Below are 23,860 nucleotides of genomic sequence, written 5' to 3'. Positions count from 1 at the left end.
AGACATACAGATCAACAGAACAGAAAAGGGAGCCCAGAAATAGACCCACATAAATATAATCAACTTCTCTTTGCAAAGGCACAAAGACAATTCAATGAAGAAAGGACAGCCTTTTCAATAAATGGTGCTGGAACAACTGGATGTCCATACGCAAAAAAATGAACCAAGACATAGACCAGACATTTTTCACAAAAATTAACTCAAAATGGATCATAGATCTATCTGTAAAATACAAAACTACAAAATTTCTGGAAGAAAACATAGGAGAAAATCTATGTGACCTTGGGTTTGGTAATGAGTTTTTAGATAAAAGACTAAAAGCATGATCCATGAAAGAAAAAATTCCTTCATAAAAGCAATTTTTTAGTTTTAAGTTGTTTAAGTGTTAAATTGGTTGGTTTTAAGTTGAACTTTGGTTAAGCTGGACTTTATTAAAATTAAAAACTTGTGCTTTGTGAAAGAGACTATTAAGAAAATGAAAAGACAAGTCACAAACTGGGAGAAAATATTTGCTAAATACATATCTGATAAAAGAATTTGTATCCAAAGTATAGTAACAATTCCTAAATCTCAACAACAGGAAAATAACCCAATTAAAAAATGGGCAAAGATCTGAACAGACACTTCACCAAAGAAAATACACAAATGGCAAATAAGAGTATGACAAGATGTGCAACATCATGTGTCATCTGAGATAGGAAAATTAACACAAAGGAGAACACCACACACCAGCACAGCTGAAATCCAAAATACCACTGCTGGTGAGGACGCAGAGCAACAGAACTCTTCATTCACTGCTGATGGGAACGCAAAATGGCACAGCCACTTTGCAAGACAGTTTGGCAGTTTCTTAGTAAGTTAAACAGCATTGCTATATGATCCAACAATTGTGCTAATAGGTATATACTCAACTGATTTGAAAATGCAAAAATTTCTTTCTGTCCACACAAAACCAGCACATACATATTTACAGCATCTTTATTCATAACCATCCCAAATTGGAAGCAACCAAGATGTTCTTCAACAGGTGAATGGATAAACAAAGTGGTACATCCGAATAGTGGAATACTACTCAGAAATAAAAAAGAATCAACTATCAAACCACGCAAAGACATGCATGAACCTTAAATGCAGATTGCTAACTGAAAGAACACAGTGAGGTAGAAACTGTTAGTAAATGAAAAAAAATTAGTGGAAAGATGTTCACTATGAACGAAGAAGAAAAAATTCCTCTCCCAGGAAAGCTATACAGAACTATAAAAGACATACCACTAGCATACAAATATTCCTAAGGGGTCTTGTTTCCTTTATTAATACATTACTTAGCCATTCAACTCCTGCCACAGAATCATAAATCAAATAATTCTTTTGCTAAAAGATGACCCAAACTTTCACTTTTTGGTTCAATGGAATTTACTCAACTTGGTCACTAGACGGTCTTTCCAGCTTCGTGGGACTAACCTTGCTTTTGAAGCTGAGAACCTAAGTGGAAGGTTTATTGACTTCAGATTGTTACAAATCATCTGACCAGAGAACTTCTGAAACATTTTCTTTGCCTCCAGCTTTTTAAGTAAGCAAATTAAGCTCATTTTTAATTTTAAAGATACCTTGTGTTTCACAATTAAGAAATATTTATAAGATAATCTCCTTCAGGGCAATGCGGAAAGTTCCAGCTTTTCATTACCTAAAATATTCATGATCAAGTCAAGAGACAGTGAGAGAAAAACATTCATTTTTCTTTGCTCTGGTTACTTCATTCCTCAGTTTCAGCTACTGATTCACCATTCTCTTTTTATTAGAAGTCCTTCAGGAGTCCTGTAACTGCCAAGAGACTATCTCCCTACCAATACAAGGGTGCCATCTAGTGGTGACCAGGGGTAAGCGTAGCTATAGAAAGTGTGTGCACCTATCTCCCATCCCAGTTCTGCTTTCTGATGTGGCTTTCAAAATGCATTGCGAGGAAAAAATGTAGACTACTGTGCTTGAAACAAGTTTTCTAATACTCATACACAGACACATCTAAACACCCAGCAGACCCTCCTTTTATATCACTACTGGGATAACTGACATTCACCTCTGAAGCTATACCATAGTTTCACGGAATTTCAGAACATGTAGCTGTAAGGAATGTTAAGAGATCATCTTTTATCTAGTCCAATGCCTAGTTTTTCAGATGTGAAAATGAGGCCCAGAGGGAGGATGCCTGACTTGTTGCACAACTGGTAGTGTTTCCAATAGGGTTGGTTTGCCTTAGGTTGGTTGCTGATGGACTGGATGGTAAGATAATATTATATTTATTTATTTATTTATTTTTCCTTCTTCTCCCCAAAGGCCCCCATTACATAGTTGTATATTCTAGTTGTAGGTCCTTCTGGTTGTGTTGTGTGGGAGGCCATCTCAGCATGGCCTGATGAGCGGTGCCATGTCCGTGCCCAGGATCTGAACTGGCGAAACTCTGGGCCACTGAAGCGGAGCGTGCGAACTTAACCACTCAGCCACAGGGCCGGCCCCAGATAACATTCTTACAGAGAGGATATTTTAAATATCTCAATAACAGGTTTCCATTCAACCAAACCCCTAGCTGTTCCTGCAAGGACAGCAGACGGTAAACTTCTCCGATCTAGGCTCTCTCAAGGCTTTCCCTTCTAAACTCCAAGTGGGCCCAGAAACCCTCAGGGATTACGTCTTGCCCAATAATCACCAATGGAAGAGTTCATACAGCGAACTGACTGCTGGCCTGCTAGGTGCCAGGCAGTGCGCACGAGCTCTGGGTGAGTCTCCCACCTTCCTGCTCAGGCACTTTGGGCTGATGAGCATACTCTACTTCTCCCTTCCCTTCAGCTTAGTACATTCACACCGAGCAGGGAACAATGAACAGAACTGGGTGTTCCAGGCAAAGGAAACTGTGTAGATACCAAATTATGGAGAAGGTGAGAAGACGCAAGGTCTATTCAGACGGCAGAGGCTGACGCTTTGGGCATCAGGAACAGAAGATGAAGGTGCTAAAACTATCTTTCCTCCTCCTTCTCTCTCAGTCTGGAGGGGAGGAGCCAAAATATGATCAGGAGGCAACACAATGAACATAGAGCCACAGCAGAGGGAGGCTAAGGCAGGCTGGTCTGAGGAGCTTGACTGATCCGGGAAAGATTATGGTTTGAACATGGTGCTCTGGTCTTCACACACAGCTCTAGTGTCAGGATGCTGGAAAACGACTGTACTGAAAAACGACAAAGGCAGCATTGCAAGGAGGTGAAGGGTGACTCTGGCAACCTCCTACCCACGCAGCTCTCCAGGTGGGGAGCGTTAGGAGCCTCCAGGCGGGGGCTGGGAAGGCTGTGTCCATTTCTCCACCTCAAATGGCTCCTCCATCCCCTGCCAGCACCACCACTACACGTGCCCCTAGGCAGAAAGCAACGTTGGAATCTGAAATGTTTTTTATTTACATTTGTGGGGGGCCAAAAACCAGACTTGGGGCTGGGGGGGTTCCCCAGAGTTGAGCATGCTAAGAACAGGGCAGAAGAGGGCCAGCAAGATCCGTGTGACGCTGCACCAGCTCCCAGTAAGAAAAGGGGAGTTAGATGTCGGGATCAGAAACCTGTACTTTGGGAATACGACTATTTTTATACTGTTTGTATTTATGATACTTACTCCCTTTTTCTTCTTCCTCACTATTTGGTAAAGTTCATTTTTAAAATGTCAGCTAAGCTAAGTGAAACCAAGGAAAGCAGTTTTGTTTTGGTGCCGAGCCACACCCCCGAGGGCTGGGTGCAGGGGAGAAAGCAGAACTCCAGGTAAGTGAAACCCGGGGGGGATTAGCCCTTCCGTCCAGGATGCTTTCCTTCCAGAGTCCTCTTCTGCTACAACATGGAGGGCTCTTTGTCTGGTTTCCACAACTGGTGACGGCGGGTCCTTCACAACAGCGCAGCATCGCAAAAGACTGGGAAGAGCTTGACTCTCTCACAGTGGGGGCGGGGCCGCTGCAGTTTGGAGAGGATTTAATTGGTGGGAGAGAAAGCACTTCTGGTAGCAGGAGATGGTGTCTTCCGGTGCTCAGTCTCAGGGGCAGCTGCTCCCCTCCCTCTCTGGCACCATTTGTTACATAATGAAATCAACTTGAAGCCATATACTACATACCAACATTGAGGTGATTGTGAACTTCTTAGAATTCACTTTTTAAAAATAATTAAATAAAAGGAGTCATCAGTTTAGAGAGAAGTGCAAGCTGGCACAAACAGCAAATATTTGAAACCACAAATCTGGGACATCTAAGTGAAAGGTCTTCTGTCCTTGTCTGCTGATGATATCAAAGTGCTAATCCTCAACTTTTGACATCGTGCCCTCTGGACTATGACTGAGCTCCTGTTCAGACATCTGTTCTACACTTGTCAATCAAAAGAGAACTTCCAAAGTTATTTATATTGACCGTATAATTTCCAACTTGAAGGCTCACCAAACACACAATGTCATTATCTTACCAAGAGTATCTTCAGCTCCTGTCCCTCTACTCCTAACTTCCATCCCACAGATGGGGGAACTAGACTTCAGAGTGAGCTGGGAACCACCCCATGTGCCTCTTCACAATCTAATCTTGAACGCCACAGAAAAATAGCCAATGCTTCTTTCCATACAAACTGTACCACAAGAATAAAGAAACCACAACTCTTCTTGGCAGTGTTATGAAAGACATGTCTCAAAGGTTTTTTTTTTTTCAATTCTCATTTCCAAAAAGAAAACCATTGCATAAATATAAAGCACTACAAATCTTAGGAAGAGGACTGCAACACCAGCTTTTGAGAAATCCTGCCCCTGCCTTATCAAGGGAGAACAAATCCCCCACCGTGAAGAAGCTGCGGCACGAGAACCCATCTGCGGGGACACAGGCCTGACTTCCGCACGGTAATGAGCCTCAGGTGGAATTTTAGTTTACTGCTTCTGGAGGCTATTTTTCCCAAACTGCATCGTCACGACCAAGAACAAGAAGCAACTCCATCCCATACTAAGAAGACGTGGCCCTGAAGCACGCACTCACTCGAAATTGTAATTTAATAAGAATATGGAAGAGCTTCATTTATATAAATCTAAATACTGAACATTACCTTCGGGACAGAATAAAACTTGTAACATTCTATGACCTTACAATGCTTTAGTTAATAACAACAGCTGCCACTTTATTGGGCAATTTTCAACATCGCCATGTTTCAGACACTAAGCGTTTTTCATACATTTTCCCATTTCATTTTCACAACAACCCTGTGAGGCAGGTATTATTATTCCCCTTTTATTGATGAAGAAACGAAGGCACACAAAAGTTGAGTGACTTCCTGAGAGTCACACAGCTAGTATATAACCCAGGCCTGCCAGGTCCAGACTTCCATCAAAAGTACGCAAACTAAAGGCATCTCAAGGCTCTAAAACAAGTTTTTAAAAGACCACGTTGTTATAGTGAAAACTTTCAGAAAGCCATGGGAAAATAAACCATTATTCCAAAAATAAGCTTGAGCTGTAGGAGTAAAAAAAATAAAGCATTGCCTTTAGGCCAATGCTAGAAACAGCCTTTTTATTTTTATTCTCATTAATTTTTTAAGGCACTGAAAATATTTTGAAACATGTTTTGGAAATTTTCACCGGAATTTGGTAAGATTATGATCAAATGTTCACTGAGCTCCCACTAGGTGCCATGTACTATTAGGTGCTGGGATACGGAAATCAGTAACAAACAGTTTTCATTCTTAAAAATTCAGTGATGTTGGTGGGCGATAAAGGACAGACCATAACGCACTGTGGAAAGTATAACAGAGTGAGGTGTAGGGTACTACAGAAAAGTGAGGGATGGTGCCTAATTTAGCCAGTAGGTGGTAGGGGTGTTTACTGGAGGAAGAGGAGTGAACAGTTGCCAGCTGAAGGGGGTGGGCTGTTCACTCCAGGCAGAGTGCAAAGCCTGGGCACAGGGCAGAGGAAGGAAGCAGGGCAATGGCGTGGTACATGGGGGGACCCACGAGAAGGTCAGGGTTGCTGAAGCATGGAGTAGGATGCAGGCAATGGACACAGGTAAGGAGCAGGAGGTGCATGGTGTCCAAATCACGAAGAAGTTTAAATCAGTGAAGCATTTTCAGCAGAGAAGTGACACACTCAGAATTATCCTTTAACTAAATCCCTCAAAGTTGTATGAGGGATGGACTTGGAGCCACATGGTTGTACGTTCAACTCTCGGCTCTAAGGCTTATTAGCTTGTGAACTTTCTAGGCCTGTCTTGTCAACTGTAAAATGAGAAGTAAATGAGATGATGAATGTAAAACACTGGAACACAGTAAAGCTCAATAAATGGTAGCCCTTATTATTATCATTAATATTAGTATTATAAGCCTCGAAGTCCAGGGAGACCCATATGGGAGTCCGGATGAGACACACTGAGGCCCTGAATAGGGATGAAAAAACAGGACAATCTGAGAAATATTTAAGAAACAGAATTGACCAAAATTGATGACCACTGGCTATGGGAGTGTGGGTAAGGGAGAGGGGGCACCATTGATGAGCTATAGGTCCAGGCTGGGTGACTGAACGGATGGTGGCTCATGGTGCCCCTGACAAAGAGAATATGGGAGGCAGAACAAGTTTGGGAGTCTGAGTCTTGGTGAGGAGGAGGTGTACATCCAGGAGTAGATATCCAGGAGGTCAATGGATGAGTTTGGAGTGTGGATGGCAGGTGTGGCTTGGAGTTTGAGAAGTGGGTGTCATAGTATCTCACACCATGAGAAGGGAAGAGATCACCCACAGGGGCCACGTTGTCAGAAGAGCAATGAGCTAGGCCAGACCGTGGGAACACTCACAATTAAGAGGCAAGGAGAGAAAGAGAAGCCCCCAAAGATAAAAAGGACCACAGAGGACCAGAAAAGCTTGGAGGCTCAGTGTAATGGAAGCTGAAGGGGCAGGATCTCATGGAGGGAGTCATCAGTGGTGCCCAATGTAGTTCTAAACGTGCCCTTGGAATTCAGCAGAAACTGTTGCTGATTTTAGACGAGAGGGTAATTTTAGGATAAGGGGGTACAGAAGCATGACTGCTGGGTTAAGGTATAAATGGGAGCGAGGAAGTGGAAAGAGTCTACCATAAACTTGGGAAAAGGGATGCAGAGGAATTATGTAGTAATAACAGGGGAATGTAGGGTCAAAGTTAGGTTAAAAATCATTTTTAGGATGGAGCATTCGAAACATTTTATGAGCTGAGAAAGAAAAGGCAGATGAGAAAGGGTGATGATGCAGGCGAGAGAAACACTGACAGAACAAGGTTCTTGAGGAAATAAGAAGGAATTGTGAAGTTTCTATTGTGTGTTAGGCACCATGCTAAGCGCTGGGGACACCTGTCAACAAACCAACAGAACAGAGTGTGACATGGATGCTAGTCTTTGGAGTGCATCCCGCCAGAGGAGCTCAGAGGGGGGCCCATCCGACCGCAGGTTTCCTGCACCCAAGCCTGTGCCTGCTCACCAGTCTATTCCCACAGTGTCTGGTCCCACCTGCTAGGCATTCAACAATGTTCCTGGCATGAATGAAAAATACACTTGCCAGAAGTTTTATTTCCAGGGGTAGAAATTTTATAAAGAGGCATGAGAATGTATTCTAAGACAGATAAAGTGAATTTGGTATTAAAATACAATGAAATATTAATTAAAATAATAATACACATGCTCAGAAAACATATGCATCTAAGAACTTTGTACAGAGGCAGCTGAAGGTTAAGAGAGTGGGGGAGACTGAGGGCACACTGTTCAATTATGTGGAGAAAGTCTAAAGTGGTTCCAGAACTCTCTCTGGCCAAATATATCCCCCAATCTGCAAGCTTATGCTTATAAAAATTTTCATCTCAAAATTACAGATAAGGGATTAAAAAGGAAATGTATGTGAGATCATACATCAGATAAAACCCAGTCACCATAAAATAAAATCAGTTAGGCAGGCTCCCGCTCAGACCGGCCAGGGTCCAGGTGAGGTTCCACCATTTACTGGCTATATGACCTGGGCCAGGTCCCTTAACCTTCTCCAGGAAAGCAGATCATGCGATAGATGAGTCCCCAAGCCCCTTTCAAATCTCTTGCTCAAAGGTTCTAAAGCAGAGTTTCTTAACCTTCTGGGGATCACATATTCCTCTGAGAATCTAATGAAAGCTATGAACTCTATTCTCCCACCCCACAAATAAACATACACACATGTACTCAAAATTCTGCAGATCATTTGAAACACCCGATGGTAGACCTCCTCCTAGTGGGCAAATAGCCGAGGTGCAGTTCTTTATAATGAAGATGCTCTGTCTTCCCAGGGATCCTAGAGAACCCTGCGAAACCCATGGTGGACAGTGTACTGTGTGTCCACCTGAACTGTACGTCTCCTCATCTCTGAATTCCCGAGTGCCAAGCACAGTGCCCTGAATACAGTAAGTACCCACTTAATTTGTAAATTAAGTTGACCAGGCCCATAATGGTTTGAATGCACAGTTCTCGAGCTTTCAGACCTTCCGTGCTTCTGAAGGAGTATCAACTCCAAACCCGCCCTTTGAGAGACAAGTCGGATGCACAGCACCCTCAATGGGCTTACTCTACAGGATCTGCCAACTTTCCAAAGGTGACTGACTGCTATTTAATTCGAGGGGTCTAGCCACCCAGACTAGCAGCCATGCCTCAGTTACAAAGCAGAATTGATGACCTCCTCTTCCCCTCAAAAGAAAACACACTGTACCTGCTTTTAGTAGAAATCCCTTATATTTGTATAACCCTTTTATTTACACTTTTCCAATCCCTCTCACATACATTAAATATTCATCCGAGAGGAAAGCAATATATGCAGTACTCCATTTTAAAAGATAAGAAAAGAGAATGTAGTATTTAAGGGTTCAGAGAGGACTTTCAACGTAGCCCAGCACCAGGACCCCAAGTCACATTTTGATAAATATGCTAGTATTTCTCTAGGACCCTTATGAGAAAGGGGGAGAGGCCTCTTTAATTGACAGAGAAAAACAGCTATGCCATTCAATAAAGTGTTCAGTAATAACATCCAAACAGTACTATGATTTTAGAAACCAATTTAAGCAATTTTATATACAATGATCAAATACTTTAGTTTTTTCAATATTCAGTAAGAATCGAATCAATCTATCATTTATGACTTGAAAAAAAAGAAAGCAGAATCCACTGTATATAGCAGGAGAGAAAATTCCATACTTACCTACTGCACAATGTATAATCTAGAGGAAAAAAGGGGGAAAAAGAGAATTAGTAGGATCGATAATATTATAGTTTTATTTCATATAAACTAGACTTCAGTAAGAATAGAGCAGAGCCTGCCAGGAGCATCGAATCTGAAAAACGAACATTCCATTTTTAAACTTGGCTACAGGCTATTTAACAAAATGCAAATTCTTGTTTGGTTTTTCATTTGTTCATTTTTAGTCGGTGTACCTGTGGAAGATTTTCTAAGGAGTAAAAATCTCACCCAGCAGCTTATCAAATGTTCAGGACTTCTTTTATAATATACAAATTTATAAGAACAGTAAACATACAACCTCTCCCATGCCCAATCTTCTCCAGAACAGAACTGTCACAGACTATGGAACTCAGGGTCAGAAGAGCTTTGCTGGCAAGCCCTTCAATGCAGACATTCACGCAACAAAGCTCTACCCTTGGTCCCCATCTTGCCTCATTCAAAGATCTCATTACTGGGGTGTTCCCAGTCCAATCTCTAACCTTAGATCTCTCTGAGCTCCAGACCCACATTGCAAACTGCCTTTGGATATCTCCATTCAAGTGGACCAGCAGCAGCTCAAACATGGCACGCCTCAAGGGGAAGCTCACACTTTCCTTTTTTCATACCTGCCATGCCTCTTGATCACCAACCTCCCAGTCTCTCAGGTTCAACCACTCTTTCATTCCCTCACCCCCAAGTCCACCTGGTTTCCAGTCCTGCCAATGCTTCTGGCATCTGTTTTCCTCCTTCTAAATGTTTTTTTTATTTCCAGTGCCTGGGATGAGATTGCTATCTCCTCTCTGTTTCAATGGCCATCCAACGTGCCAATGAGGTTCTTCTAAATCCTCTTCCAATTCATCCCTTATGTGGCTTTCACCCTGGTGGTGGTAGTAAAGAAGTAATCTGATGCCATCTATAAGACTGATTTATTGACCAGAGCTTTTCTAGATGATAAGACCTAACATTGATTGTAGTGCATTTTAGAATTTACATTTCTCTAGCAATCATGGTTTTTTTTATCCTAACAATCACCCTGGCTGAGAGGACAGATATCTCTACTTGCAGATGAGAAAACCAAGGCTTAGAACTGCTCAACTTACCCAAGATAGTAAGTGATATCTAGGATCAAGAAGCTAGGTTTTATTTCTACTCTACTGATTTTTCTATCATATTATTTGATTGTACCTTAGTTATAACTTGACAAGACTTACCTGAAACATGTCTGATAAGACTCTGTGCTCGATAAGACTTTTATTTCACCAAGCTTTTTTTGCGGGGAGGGGAGGATGTGGATTAAAAAATCAAGCTGCACAAAGTTGTTGATAACGGAGAAGAGGATAAAAGAACTACCATATTGCAAATCTTATTCAAAAGAAAACACCTCTAAGAATCTCAAATGTGTGAATATTACAAGATAAGCTGAACCTCCTGCCAGAAAGTAAAGGGAAACTAAAAGATATAAGCAGATTAAAATGAGGAATGAAAGACATGAATGAAGAGCAGGCTTTGAGACAAGACAGCTGACAGTGCCCAGAAAGAAAACCTAGTCTATCCACATATGGGGCAAGACACCCAGGCCGCTGAGTAACCAGAGGGGACTGGAGGAAAGGATACACAGCACGTAAGGGCTGTTCTTTTCTTTGCTTGATGGAACAGTAGTAGGCCTGAGTCCCATCAGACCCAATCTCCCCTTCGAAATCACGTGTATTTTATAATGCCTCCTTTACTATCCTGAAATGAAATTCACAGAAGACATAACCTACCTAGACAAAATTTTCAAAAAAATACAATGTCCTAACTCAAATGGAAAGAAGAAACAAAAAGAAAATAATTAATTAAAAAATATGTATTTCAGTATATAAATGTTTGGGGACATAAAGACATATGGAAGCACTCAAATGTGTGTACCAACTTATGATAACTCTGGATTTAAAAATGAGAATATCAGAAACCACTCTGGACAAGTAAAGGAAAATAAAAGAGCAGAGACACAGATCAACACCAGGGAAAAAAAAGTATTAAGATAACAATGGAAATAGAGAAGTTATCCTACCTGAAGTTGGAATAATAAGCCAAGGTGAGTAACAAAGTAGAGAAAATATAATATTATCACAAATGAACTAGGGCTTTTTTCTTTTACGTGGCATCAAAATAATCCCCTAGATTATATCATAGGATGGGGTAAGAAGAAAGTATCACAGAAAACCTACCCTTCTGCCTTGAAATCCTGTTGAGACATACAAGCAGTGTCTAGTCTATAAAAAGACCTTGAAGACCATATTCTTTGAATGGTGTGACAAGGAATAGAAAATGGATTAGACCAAAAAACATCAATGCAAGAGGCAATAAAGCAGTTGTAAACTAGACTGGAAATAGTTTTAGGATCCCCAAACTACAATGATCCCCCTAAAAGGTGGTAATATGAAATATTAAAATAATCTATATTAAAGAAATCCAATGAGATCTTTGCATTTCATGTGTCTCCACTAACTTAATCATCGAGTCTGAACAGGAATCTCAAATCTCCAGTTACATATTTTCAGTTTCATTGCTTTTGCAGTAACAACACTATTGCCCTGAAATCCTTTTCCACTAAATATGCAAGCTGGAAATGCTACAATACTTACAGAACAGAATGTGCAGAAAGAACAAATTACTCAGTTATTTTGAGATGATATCTTTATTTCACTTAGGTTCCCTCTTCATACCAACTGTGGTAGGCAGAATGCTAAAGATGATTCCCCAAAGTTCCTGTTCCTTGGTTATCCAATCAAACACCAATCTAGGTACTACAGTGTAGGGGTTCCGCAAATATAATTAAAGTCCCACATCAATTGATTTTAAGATATATGCGCAGACCTGATCCAACCAGGTGAGCTCTTTAAAAGCAGAGTTTTCTCTGGCTGGTGGCAGAAGGGGCAGTCAGAGATATTCAAAGAACAAGAAGGATTCAATGAGCGATTGCTGGCTTCAAAGATGGAGGGGGCCCTGTGTAGGGACTGGATAGCAGCCTCTCGGAGCTACGCGTGACCTCCAGCTGAAAGAAGCAAGGAAATGGGGACCTCAGACCCACAGCCACAAGGACTTGGATTCTGCCAACAACCTGAATGAGCTTAGAAGCAGATTCTTCCCCAGAGGCCCCAGATAAGAGCCAGCCTGGCTGACACCTGGATTTTAGCCTGGTGAAACTCTGAGCAGAGAACCCAGCCAAGCCCAGTTTCTGGCTTACAGAACTGTGAGCTAATAAATGAGTGTTGTTTTAAGCTTCCAAGTTTGTCGTATTTTGTTATATGGCAATAGAAAACTAAGACAACCGTCTTCTCACTTAGTAAGCGTTTTGTGTAATTTTTCACAAAGATTTTGTAGTACTAATATGTGCTACAAAACTATAACTAACTTTTGTAGAGGGATTAGCTGGGGGGATATACAAAAGTCCGGGGGCATGCAGAACAAATCTTCATTGAGTTAGACTGTCTCAGATATCAATAGCATCCACATTCGTTGTGGCAATCAGAATACCTTCACAATTCTCCACAGTGTGCTCTACAGGAGGTCGCACGGCTCTTGTTGAGAGCCCCTGGACTAGAACAAGCACATTTCATTGGAAAAAATTTAGAAGACTTGCCATATTCAAAATCTCCCTTGAAAATATGTGTCATAAACTTCTCTCTCCTCTTGAACTCTTTCCATTTCCACCAACTGACAATAAATTAATAAGTTATAGAGCCAATTATAGCAAAAAACGTAAAATTAAGTGACAGAGATAGAAATGGTTATTAAGGAAATCTCACAATTTCCTCCTTAAAAAATGGATGTAAAATTCTCATATCCTGAGAGTGAAATGTTGAAGCCTCACAAAACTTAAAACTGGGAAAAAACTCAAGGTCAACTAACCTAGCATATTCATTGCAGAGAGGTTAAAACCAAGTGGCAAAACCAAGTCTTGGTACCCATATTTCTTGTCTCCAGTGTCCTTTTACATACACTGTGACACCTCTTAAGTACGATTCTATTTTTACTTCTATAGTGTTTCTGCCAGCTTTTCTATGATAATCATTCACCCATCAGCTAATTCCAGCAACTTGTGTCTCCTTTCCATGCTCCTCCGTGGGACAAACTGTGATCTCTGAGAGTTCCTCGCTGGCTTCTACTCTGAAACTGACCTTCTCTCGTGCTGTGACTGGTGGGCCTGCTTTTCCTGTGTGCTTGGTCACAGGAGGCTGGGCTGGGCTTTAGCAGGCTTAAGTCAGTCTTTTATAGGCAGCAGATTGTTGAATTTTGTTCTTTAAACCAGTAACCACCACTATACTTTTTTATTTGATAAAATTAATGAGTCTATTTGCATAAACCTCAGAAATGAGGCATTTGTGCTACACTCAATTATCCTATAGGTTTACTGTTACTGCTCCTTTTTCTAACAGCTGGTGTAAGATTCTGTACTTCACTTAAAAGATACCATATCTAAGCTGCCTATTTTCTTCCTTTCTCAGAAAACTTTTTAATCTTATTCTTCTCATTCTTTTTTTGTTTTCTATTACATTTTATTACATATTTATTATATATCTTCTTTGCTTTTATTTTAAGATTCAGAGAAGTGATATATAAACACACACTAAAGTATATAGAGTAAAAAGTAGAAATTCTCTTTTGTTTTCCCACAAATACCACACCCCTCCATGGGGCAAGTGCTAGCAACAGTTCGCTATGCATCCTTCCACATCTTTTCCAATATCTGCAATTTGCTTTTTTTCTACTGGTTTTCCCAATCTGAAAACATCCACAAATTTTGATAATTATTCTCATTATTTTCACCTTACAAATTAACAAGTTCAAAAACTCTGGAGTGACATAAAATTTATACTGTTAGGTCTGTCTTCCTTTGCTTACTTACACTCCCTCCTACTTCATTCTACCTGGTAAAAGTATGGAATATCTTACGAAATTCCATATAGACATCTTGCAATCTGTATCACGGTCTAAGCTATGCTGTCCAGTTCAGTAGCCACTACCCACAAGTGCCTATTTAAATTTAAAGCAAATAAAATTTACAACTTAGTTTCTTAGACCCACCAGCCACATTTCAATGGTGCAGGAGCCACGTGACTAGTGGCAACTGTACCAGACAGCACAGATTTGGAACATCATCACTAAGGAAAGTTCTACTGGACAGTGCTAGTCTAAAGACTTGGTTAATTTTATTTCTTTATTCATACAACAGTTAAATACCCTTTGGTAAGATTCTTGCAAAGTTCATTACTTTTTGTAGGTGTTTTCAAAATGTTTCCATATGTAGGAAACTGCATGGTGTTATCTAGGAGCCTAATACTTTCTCCTAGCTTCATGTGGATTTTTTTATTCTTCAAAGTCTAAGGTCCCAAGTTGTTTAACTATTACATTTTAAGATCTTCTCTTTTCTGCTGAAAATTGCTTATCTTTGTTTTAAGCTGAAAAATTTAACAAACAGGTGTCCAGGAAGGGAAGAGCTTTTTTTCTTGGAAAACAGCTCCTATGAGGAACTCTGTATACTCTCAATAACCAGACTGAGATGGTCTTTCAGTTCAGAAAAGTTTTCTAGACTTTTTCCTGATTATTTATGAGTTATACATTGCAATCTTTTCCACTTCTGGTAGCCTGTATACTCTAAATCTGTTTTCTAGATACTCTGGTTCTATCGCATTATTCATTAGTCTGTTGCATTTCACTACTTTCCTATATGATTTTGTTTTCCTCTTGTTCAGATAATCCTTCACACGTTAGCTAGTCCACCAACACATATCATCTCTGATTTACCCAGCACCACATATTTTGTAACGTTCTTTTTACACATCAAATGGTGAACTCTGAACATTCCCAATGGCTTCTGCTCTGTAATTGGTTTGTCTGGGAACTCCTGCCTTTCCTGAATCTTCAGTATTACCTATTTCTCTGCACTGTGGTCTCCTTCCTGCCCTGTACTGTCACCATCAATATTTTTAGTTATCTAGTTTTAAAAATTTCTGCACATTCCTTTCTACAACCATTAGCTGTCTTACCTCTCTGAAGACCATATCAATTTGCTTCTATTTGCTCATCAAGCAGTGGGAGCTGTGTGGGTGGGCTCCTGTTTCCCAAAGGCGCCCTCTTCCCTCCTAATGTTGTGACACTTATTAATTATACTCTAGTTCTGTTTTCCCTGTGGTTTTCACACTGTTTTTGAAGCTGGTTTGTCTGAGGTTTGCTGTCGTTACTGTATGTGTTGGATATCGCCACTATGACCTGCTCTGCCAGCTTTTCACAAGTTCATTTTAGAGGTATGTTTTCTCTAAACAAGTCTTCAGAATAAAGGTAGTCTAAAATGTACATATAGCTGTTTCAAAAGTTCTTTTCTAAGATCGTTATTATTGGGAAATCAGCATGGTTTCGCAAGGAGGAAAAATATTACAGATGGTGGTTATGTCCCCAGACAAGTTCACAAAGCAAACTTAACCTTGGATAAGCCTGAAGCATGTTATTATATTAGTAACACCACAGAACCTAACCACCAATATCTCTGCATGGAAAAAAATCATCTAGTGTTTGAGGCAAAAAGACAGAAAAACTGGCAGGGAGACAAATGGGAGGCCTCTTCTTCTTAAGGACACTACAAATTCTTAAGATTTTGCTGTATTTTTAGAGAAATACACAAAATCAGTTTCCTGAATATTTCATTAAAGGATTTAAAGAGAGTCTGAGGTGAGGCATGATGAGTTAGACCAGATTGCAGAGATGGGGCTTAGCAAGTGGTAGCTGGAGGTTGGACACATAACAAAAGCCATCCACTCTCCTTCACAGCTCCTCCAGCAGCTGTTCTGCCATTTCAAACCCAGCCACAGATCAACTCTAGGAGATCACAAATGAGACTGGGTTGGTTTTTTTTCTCTTTCTTTTTATAGATAAGAGGGTTCCAAGCAATGGAAGGATCTGGAAGAGAATGGGAGGGGAAAGGAGTTTCTGTGTGCATTAGGCATTCCCAGTTGGACAGTGGTAGGTAAATGATACATATAGTGATGCACATATGTTGAGGATGATCTTCATCAGTTTCAACAACTAACATCTTTGCAGAGCAATCCTTTACCCACTGGAATCCTCACTGTCAATCACAGAGGCATATCCAATCACGAGTATTTGAAAGTGTCTTTGCTATAATTATAGTCTTATGTTAACTACACGTATTTAGAAAGCCAAATTCTCTCAGAAATAATTTTAAACTGTCATAATCTAGCATCAATCTACTAATTCTAATCTTAACCTCAACTCTAACAAAGCTGGAAAGATAAGAGTCTGTCCTTATCAATATTATGGATCCAAAAAAATGAAGTAAAAAGAAAACTTATTCACATCTCATTAGAGGTGAATGGCATTTTAAAAAAATTTAGATATACTTCACAGACCACAAAATTCACACATTTAAAGTGTATATTCAGTGGTTTTTAGCATGTTCACAAGGTTGTGCAACCATCACCACTAATTCAAGAATATTTTCATCACCTTAACAAGACATTCTGTACTCATTAGCAGTCACTCACCATTCTCTCCTTCCTACAGCCCCTGGCAACTACTAATCTGTCTTCCACCTCTATGCATTTGCCTGTTCTGGAAATTTCATATAAATAGAATCACATAATACATGTTGTTTTGTGTCCAGCTTCTTTCAGAGCACAATGTTGTCAAGATTCATCCATGGTATAACATGTACCAGTAATTCATTCATTTTATGGTATGGAAATACCACATTTTGTTTATCCACAAATGACATTTTCGCTACCTGCGTTCATTAGGAGCTCTCGGGAGTACTCACAATTCAACTCAAGACACATCATATATATTCACATCCTAATCTCTGAGCCCACAAGATTACCAGTGTTTTACTTTCTGTCAGTTTATAAATCATCTCATACATTGTAATCTTCATTGTATTGTGTCTTAGTACTTTGGTAAATAGTTCTTGGGCTTTCTGCCTAGCGCTCCTTTTTCTAGAAATTGCCCCTTCCATCCAACTTTTATATGGTTAATGGGACCTTACTCCTGTCTTCAAGTGATTGGTCCAAGAATGGGCACCTGATCGAAGCTGGACAAATCAGGCCCTTCACTGCAAATGTGGAATTGGGAGCAAGATTCTGTTTCCAACCAGCTGTTCTCTTGATTGCAGGAGCTACAACCTCAGGAGCTTTTGGCTATTACCATTATCTGCCATGTAGACTAAGAAAACTAGTCTGCAAGAAGAAAGAAAGAATCAGACACAAGAGAGAGGAATAGCAGAGATAGCAGACGGAGCAAGAACTCCTGGGTTCCCCATGGTGCTTCAGTCCCTGACTCTAAGCCATTCCTGAAGTCCAGCTGCATCCCCATCCTTGGACAACAGGACAACCTATGCACTTATAATCAATTCCCTTACTGCTTCCGTTAGTTAAGGAGGTTCTGGTAATCTCCAGCCAAGAGTCCTCATATAACCACCTACCCAGTAAGATCTTAAGCTCTTTATTAGCAAGGGCTCAACCTCCATAGTACCCATTACAATGGCTCACACATACTTACTTAAATTATCACCCGTGGAATAATTTGGAAAATTATCTACAAAATATACTCAAGACATTCTTGGACAATGAATATCTAGAAGATAATTAAGATTCGTGTCCATTCTATAAAAAAGCTATTTTATTGTATCACCAACTCAATATATCTTTGCACTTATTTTGCAAAAAATTATTTAATTTCCTCAGAAATGAAACTATGTTTCTATTATACTACTACAAGCCCATTTGCACTTGCTTGATAAATGTTTTTCAACCTTTTAAAAAGCAAAGTGTTATGTTTTCCTGAGAAGATTCAAAGTTTCTTGAGAACAAGTAATCTTTATTGGCTTTTTAAGCAAACTCCCACAGAATGTACTGAAGAATAACATTCAGAGTACAGAGCTATATGAGTAGCTGACCTTCCAGCAACCATTTTCTCCTCCTGCAAACAGGAGATATTGTCAAGCACTAATAATTCCCATACGGATAACGTTACCTGTAATTAAACGATACCGTGCACATGTACTTATTATACAATGTAGGTTGGGCAGGCGATGAAACATTCCTTAACTGACAACTGAGGAAATGCAGTGTTGGTAAGCCTGCTCTCCTGCCCCAGGCTGAGGGGTCGCCTGCCAACACTGACATCTGCAAAGTTCATCCCCCGCGTCTTTCTGGGAGTCTTCTCTGCATTTTGCAGTCTTCTTCCCAAAACCAAATCCAGGATTTGTCACCTAATTGGTTCTTAGTGGGGATAACAGAGATAAAACTAAAAATCCAAAATATGTTCTTAAGTCCCTGTTAAAAATTCTATAGGGATAAATGGGCTAATCCTTCCAAGTCTAAGATTTGGTTCCTGAGTGGACTTTGTATAACACGATTTAATGTCACAACCTTCCCTCAGACATACTTAAATTTGTAAAATTAGACCTCTAATATTATAAAGTCTTACAGAGATAGAATCCCCTTTAAATTACTAAAATATTCCAATGAGTACAACTTGTTACTGTATCAAGCACTGGGGCAGTTTCTGACGGACTTGATCCCAAATTTCCTTCTCCATAGCTTGAGAGAACTGTGTTGGCCAGAGCTCTGAGAGACAAAGTACTACTTACTACCGCCCCCTTCCAAAAACAGTCAAAACTCTTAAGTTTAAAAAAGGGCCCACACTAGGATTTGCTGAAGTTTCCTCAGACTCAAACCGTCGGGGCAGGAAGCGCCTTTGGAAACTGATTTTAACTCAATTATTTTACAAATGAGGAAATGAGGTGGACAAGAGATAAATAACTTGCCCAAATTCACGGATAAGTTGGTAAAACCAGCATTCTTAGAATAAGGGTTTTCAGACTCGCAGCTGGAAGCTCACTTCCTCATACCATCTACCTAAAATATGAAAGTATGGACAGTATTGAAATCTCTCTGCTTTCCAAGGGACAAAAACAAAAACTACAATGTTCTGCTTTCAAACGTGAGGGTGAACAGCTCAAGTATCACATCTCATTTCATAGGGGTAAACGTTCCTTCTTAAATATTCCTCCAAACATCATGATGGGCGTGCCTGGAGGCTAATACCAGATCTTCTCTGCAACCTGAAGGGTTTTCACCATAATGAACCATGGTAGTTATTGATTTTGTGTGCCCAAAGCCATCCCCATCCCCCTTTTCCATTAACAAAGTCTACAGTCCCTTGGCCAGAAGGACGGGCAAGTGTCCTAGACCTGGCCAATCCAGTATCTCACATCACCGGCACGAGAGATGGGTCTAAGGAAGGCCAACTGGAATCCTTCCCTAGAACCGTGACAGATGCTGAGAAAAATGAACTCCCTCCCCATGTCCCTCCACGAGGAGAAGGCAGTCTGCAGGAGGAGAGCCTAAGATCAACACTCAAAGAGAAACACAGCTAAGGAAAGATGAGAGATGGAAAGAGAGTCTGGCAATGTCAAATCTTTAGTTCCCATTCCTGAGCCAGTTCCTTTGATTTTCTAAGTTAACCCTATCATCTTTGTCAACTACAGAAGCCAGGAAATTCCTTTTTCATTTAAAATAGTTTGAACTGGGTTTCCGTCACTTATAACTCAAAAATCCTAACATATACTGACCCCAGGAGACAGGACTGCATATATATTACCCTTAACACAGGGAAATTAATAAATTTTTGTTAAAAAACTTTTTTCTGATGCCTTTAGCCAGGCTCTACAGTTTCTTTTTTTTTCTAGATTTTTTTTAAAAAAATTTTTTCCTTTTTCTCCCCAAAGCCCCCCAGTACATAGTTGTATATTTTTAGTTGTGAGTCCTTCTAGTTGTGGCATGTGGGACGCTGCCTCAGCATAGCTTGATGAGCAGTGCCATGTCGGTGCCCAGGATTCGAACTGGCAAACTCCTGGGCTGCCTAAGCTGAGAGCACAAACTTAACCACTCAGCCACGGGGCCAGCCCCCTCTACTGTTTCTTATATGTATCGCTCCTGACACCCTACACTCACCAACGTCACTGTTTCCAATATATACCTGGCCGCTGACAGCATCTGAGTTTGCTAACACGTCCCTAACATGTCCCTAGAATTTTTTAAAATCCTAATATAAGCTTGTTTCATTTGATTTCCATAGACATTGAACGTAAAATATATTCTACGCAATTCAAGTTAAATGAGATTTTACTTTCTCTAGAACATCAAAAAGATAGTCTAGGTATCAATATTATAGTATGCTTTGAGGCAAGTTTTCAAAATTTAAAGCAAATCCAACAGAAATATCGCTACTGCAATATAATTTAGTAGCATGTTTTTATTTTATAACAATTGAAACCAGTAACAATGACAAGTCTCAGGACCTACCTCCAATAAGGCACCAGTTTGGAAGAATTTCAAAGGCTTTTCAATGGAATAATAAAGGCTGTGATAGCTGCCCTTCGCCAGGTATGCTCTGACCAGACCAACGGCTATAACGAGCCACCTAAGAAAAAGAGGAAAAAGGGCAATCAGGAAAAAAAAAAAGATAAGTAGGATTTAAGGTACTAGAAAGATGTGGCAACCACAGATATTGCTAAAGGTGACCTCAAGAATCAGTGTCCTGGATTTGTCAACTACAGCTCTCATATACCAGCTGAAATGCACAGAAATGTTGCACCACCAACAGCACCCGACGAAGCGTGCTCTGCAAAAGCACAGTGACACCTCACCCATCTGGGGCTCGGCTTTTTGGCAACCTTGCCTGTTGAGAACAAGGCCAAAATGAAGGGAATAAGCTAAATCGGTCCTTGTGCAGCTAAATTAAGTGCCAGAAAGTCTAAGACAAGAGAAAAAAACTGTTAGAGGAAAATTTTAAATGGCCTGTGCAGTTAAAAGGTCTGTAGTAACAATAATAGGGTGGAGAAAAGATGTTTTAAACTATTTTTACAAGTATCTCACAGAATATCTCCATACCTTAACACCTATCCTTTTAAAATGGCAAATGAAATAAGAATAAAAGGGTTCTTTTGAGCAGAATTTCCCAAAATCAATTCAGTAAAGAAAGCCAGGTCAATACAAACACAAATCAGGAAAGCTCTTAGGCATATCGCTGTGAATGTTGTATTTCTGTTCTATGTCCCTCTCCAAATGAAATTTCTCAGGCCCTGTAATTTTTTATTTAAGTTCCATGATGAAAAGAACAGACCTTTCTTATTAAGTTATGTCTCCTTGAGAGCAGTTATAGATTTACCTAAATGTACAATCTCAACTAGGCAATGGGGTAGATGGTCTATGTTATTGGTAGAAATTATCATACAAGGACATCAAATAAGAGTTTATAAGAGAAGAAATGATTCCCTAAAGGTGTAACTGGTCCGGTATTAGCAGCCTACAAAAAAGCTTACTCTACTCTCACAACCCCAGTTTCTCTTCCTGGTTTCAGACACCACCCCTTACCCTCCACCCCATTCTCTATGCTCATCACCCAGGAATAAACATCTTTCTCCTTCTTCCCCAATAGACCTTAAAATCTCTCCAGTCCAATGGTCTTATCAATGCCCCTGATGAGACAAGAATTTTATATATACACACACACACTCCTGTTCCTTTAAAAATCACACTGTAAACATGTATGTGATAAAAAAAACTTGCATCTGTAACACACTTCTTCAACAGCCTTGAGTCCAGAGAAACAGGTTCCAGAGGCAGACCTACTACAGCAGTCCTCCCCTTATCCTCCATTTCGCTTCCCACAGTTTCAGTTACCCATGGTGGTCAACCATGGTTTGAAAATATTAAATGGAAAATTCCAGAAACAAACAATTCATAAGTTTTAAACTGTGTGCCGTTCAGAGTAGCCTGATGAAACCTCCCACCATCCCGCTCCCTGTCCCCCAGGAGGTGACTCGTCCCTTTGTCCAATATATCCATGCTGTGTACCCTACCCACCCATTAGTCTCTCAGTAGCATCTCAGTTATCAGATCCACTGTGGTGGTATCGCAGTGCTTGTGTTCAAGGAACCCTTATTTTACTTAATAATGGCCCCAAGGCACAACAGGAGTGAAGCTGGAAATTCAGATATGCCAAAGAGAAGCGATAAAGTGCTTCCTTTAAGTGAAAAGGTGAAAGTTATTAAGGAAAGAAAAAAAATTGTATGCTGAGGTTGCTAAGATTGATTACAATATTGTTATAATTGTTCTATTATTAGTTGTTAATCTTTTATTGTACCTAATTCATAAATTACACTTTATCATAGGTATATATATGTATAGGGAAAAAAACAGTATATACAGGGCTCAGTACTATCTGCGGATTCAGGCATCCTCTGGGGGGCTTGGAACATATTCCTCGAGGATAAGGGGGGACTACTGTGCTTTCTGTGATATCAAGCAAGTTACAACTTCTCTGAGCCTAGGTTTCAACACCTGCCATTTCTAAAACTAGCAATAAAGCCTATGATCCTCTCAAGATATTTTTTTGTGAAAAAAGCAAGGTGCTGAAATGCTAATATGACATTAGCATTTGTGTTAAAAAAACAATGGGTGGGGGAATGTATATACACACATGCTTGTATCAGCATCTTAAGGATACGCAAAATGAGTGCCTCCAGGGAGGGGACCTGGAGGGAAGAGAAGGGTGAGACAGAAGAGTTTCGCTGTATGCTTTTGTGTATATTTTGAGTTTTGCACCCTGCTAATGAATCACCTATTTTAAAAATAAGTAAAACTGGATGTTCGCTATACAGTTCTTTCAACTTTTCCGCATGTTTGAAAATTTCAGAATAAAACGTTAGGACTAATTTTTTACAAATGAATACAATTCGAAAATACATAACGAACAGTCTGACCCTGTGGTCCTCCTGACCAACACCACTGGATCAAAGAACTGGAGGAAGCTGGAGATGACCTAGCCCAAACTCTTCAGTTTTACAGATGAAAAAACAGAGACCATGAGAAATAAAGTGATTTATCCAAGGTCACACAGCCACTTAGTATCACAACTAGAGCTAAAAGCCCGCTGTGACAAAGGCTGGAGTGAAATGAGGGAGAAACAAGTGGGGGTAAAACTAGTATCGAGGGTCTATTTCCCTCCTCCCCAGTAACTCTGCCTTCCACCCCTAGTGCCTTCCCCACCCCAATCCATCCTAAAGAGTCTACAGTCATCTGAAGCACAGCCCTGCTCATGTCACTGGTCAAAAACTTGGAACGCTTTTCAATTACCTCTCAGATTAAAGCTCAACCTGGATTTTGAAAACAGCCGCCTAAATAAATGGTCCCTCTGCAGCCACAACTTGCTCCACTCCCCTCGGGGGCAAGAGCTTGCCTTTCGTGACTCGCCGCCCCGTTCTCCGCTGCGCTGCAGGATCGCCCAGCCCCCAGACCCGGACCTGTGGCCCCCACCCCGAGCCGGCCGCCCAAGGCCCTCCGGACCAGGGCCCGGGCAGCCTCACCCGTGCCCCCTGGAGCCCCGGAACTCCAGCTCGGGCACAGCGGCGCCTGCAAACTTGCTCGGCGCCCCGGCCGGGCAGGAGTCCCGGGCAGGCACCCGGGCCGGGTCAGCGCTCGCTGCCCTCGGCGCCCAGGTTGCCGCTCCCGGACCCCCAGCGCCCGGGCTGCGCTGCGCGCGGGCCGGCCGCAGAGGCCCCTCCCCG

General features: G+C 40.8%; 1 protein-coding gene across 1 annotated transcript in view; it reads right to left on the bottom strand.

Moving 5' to 3' along the window:
* HACD2 (3-hydroxyacyl-CoA dehydratase 2) overlaps positions 1-23,860 on the bottom strand; it is a 96,755-nt gene that overhangs the window by 72,548 nt on the left and 347 nt on the right. Inside the window, exons 2-3 of the mRNA XM_070583749.1 lie at positions 20,595-20,712; positions 9,214-9,232 (exon numbers count right to left, since the gene is read on the bottom strand). Of these exons, the coding sequence (XP_070439850.1) occupies positions 9,214-9,232; positions 20,595-20,712 (137 nt within the window). The remainder of the gene's footprint in view (positions 1-9,213; positions 9,233-20,594; positions 20,713-23,860) is intronic.

The sequence above is a fragment of the Equus przewalskii genome, chromosome 18, assembly GCF_037783145.1.
Source record: "Equus przewalskii isolate Varuska chromosome 18, EquPr2, whole genome shotgun sequence".
Lineage (NCBI taxonomy): Eukaryota > Metazoa > Chordata > Mammalia > Perissodactyla > Equidae > Equus > Equus przewalskii.
The sequence above is the reverse complement of the archived record's forward strand: the minus strand, read 5'-3'. Positions and strand labels throughout refer to the sequence as shown.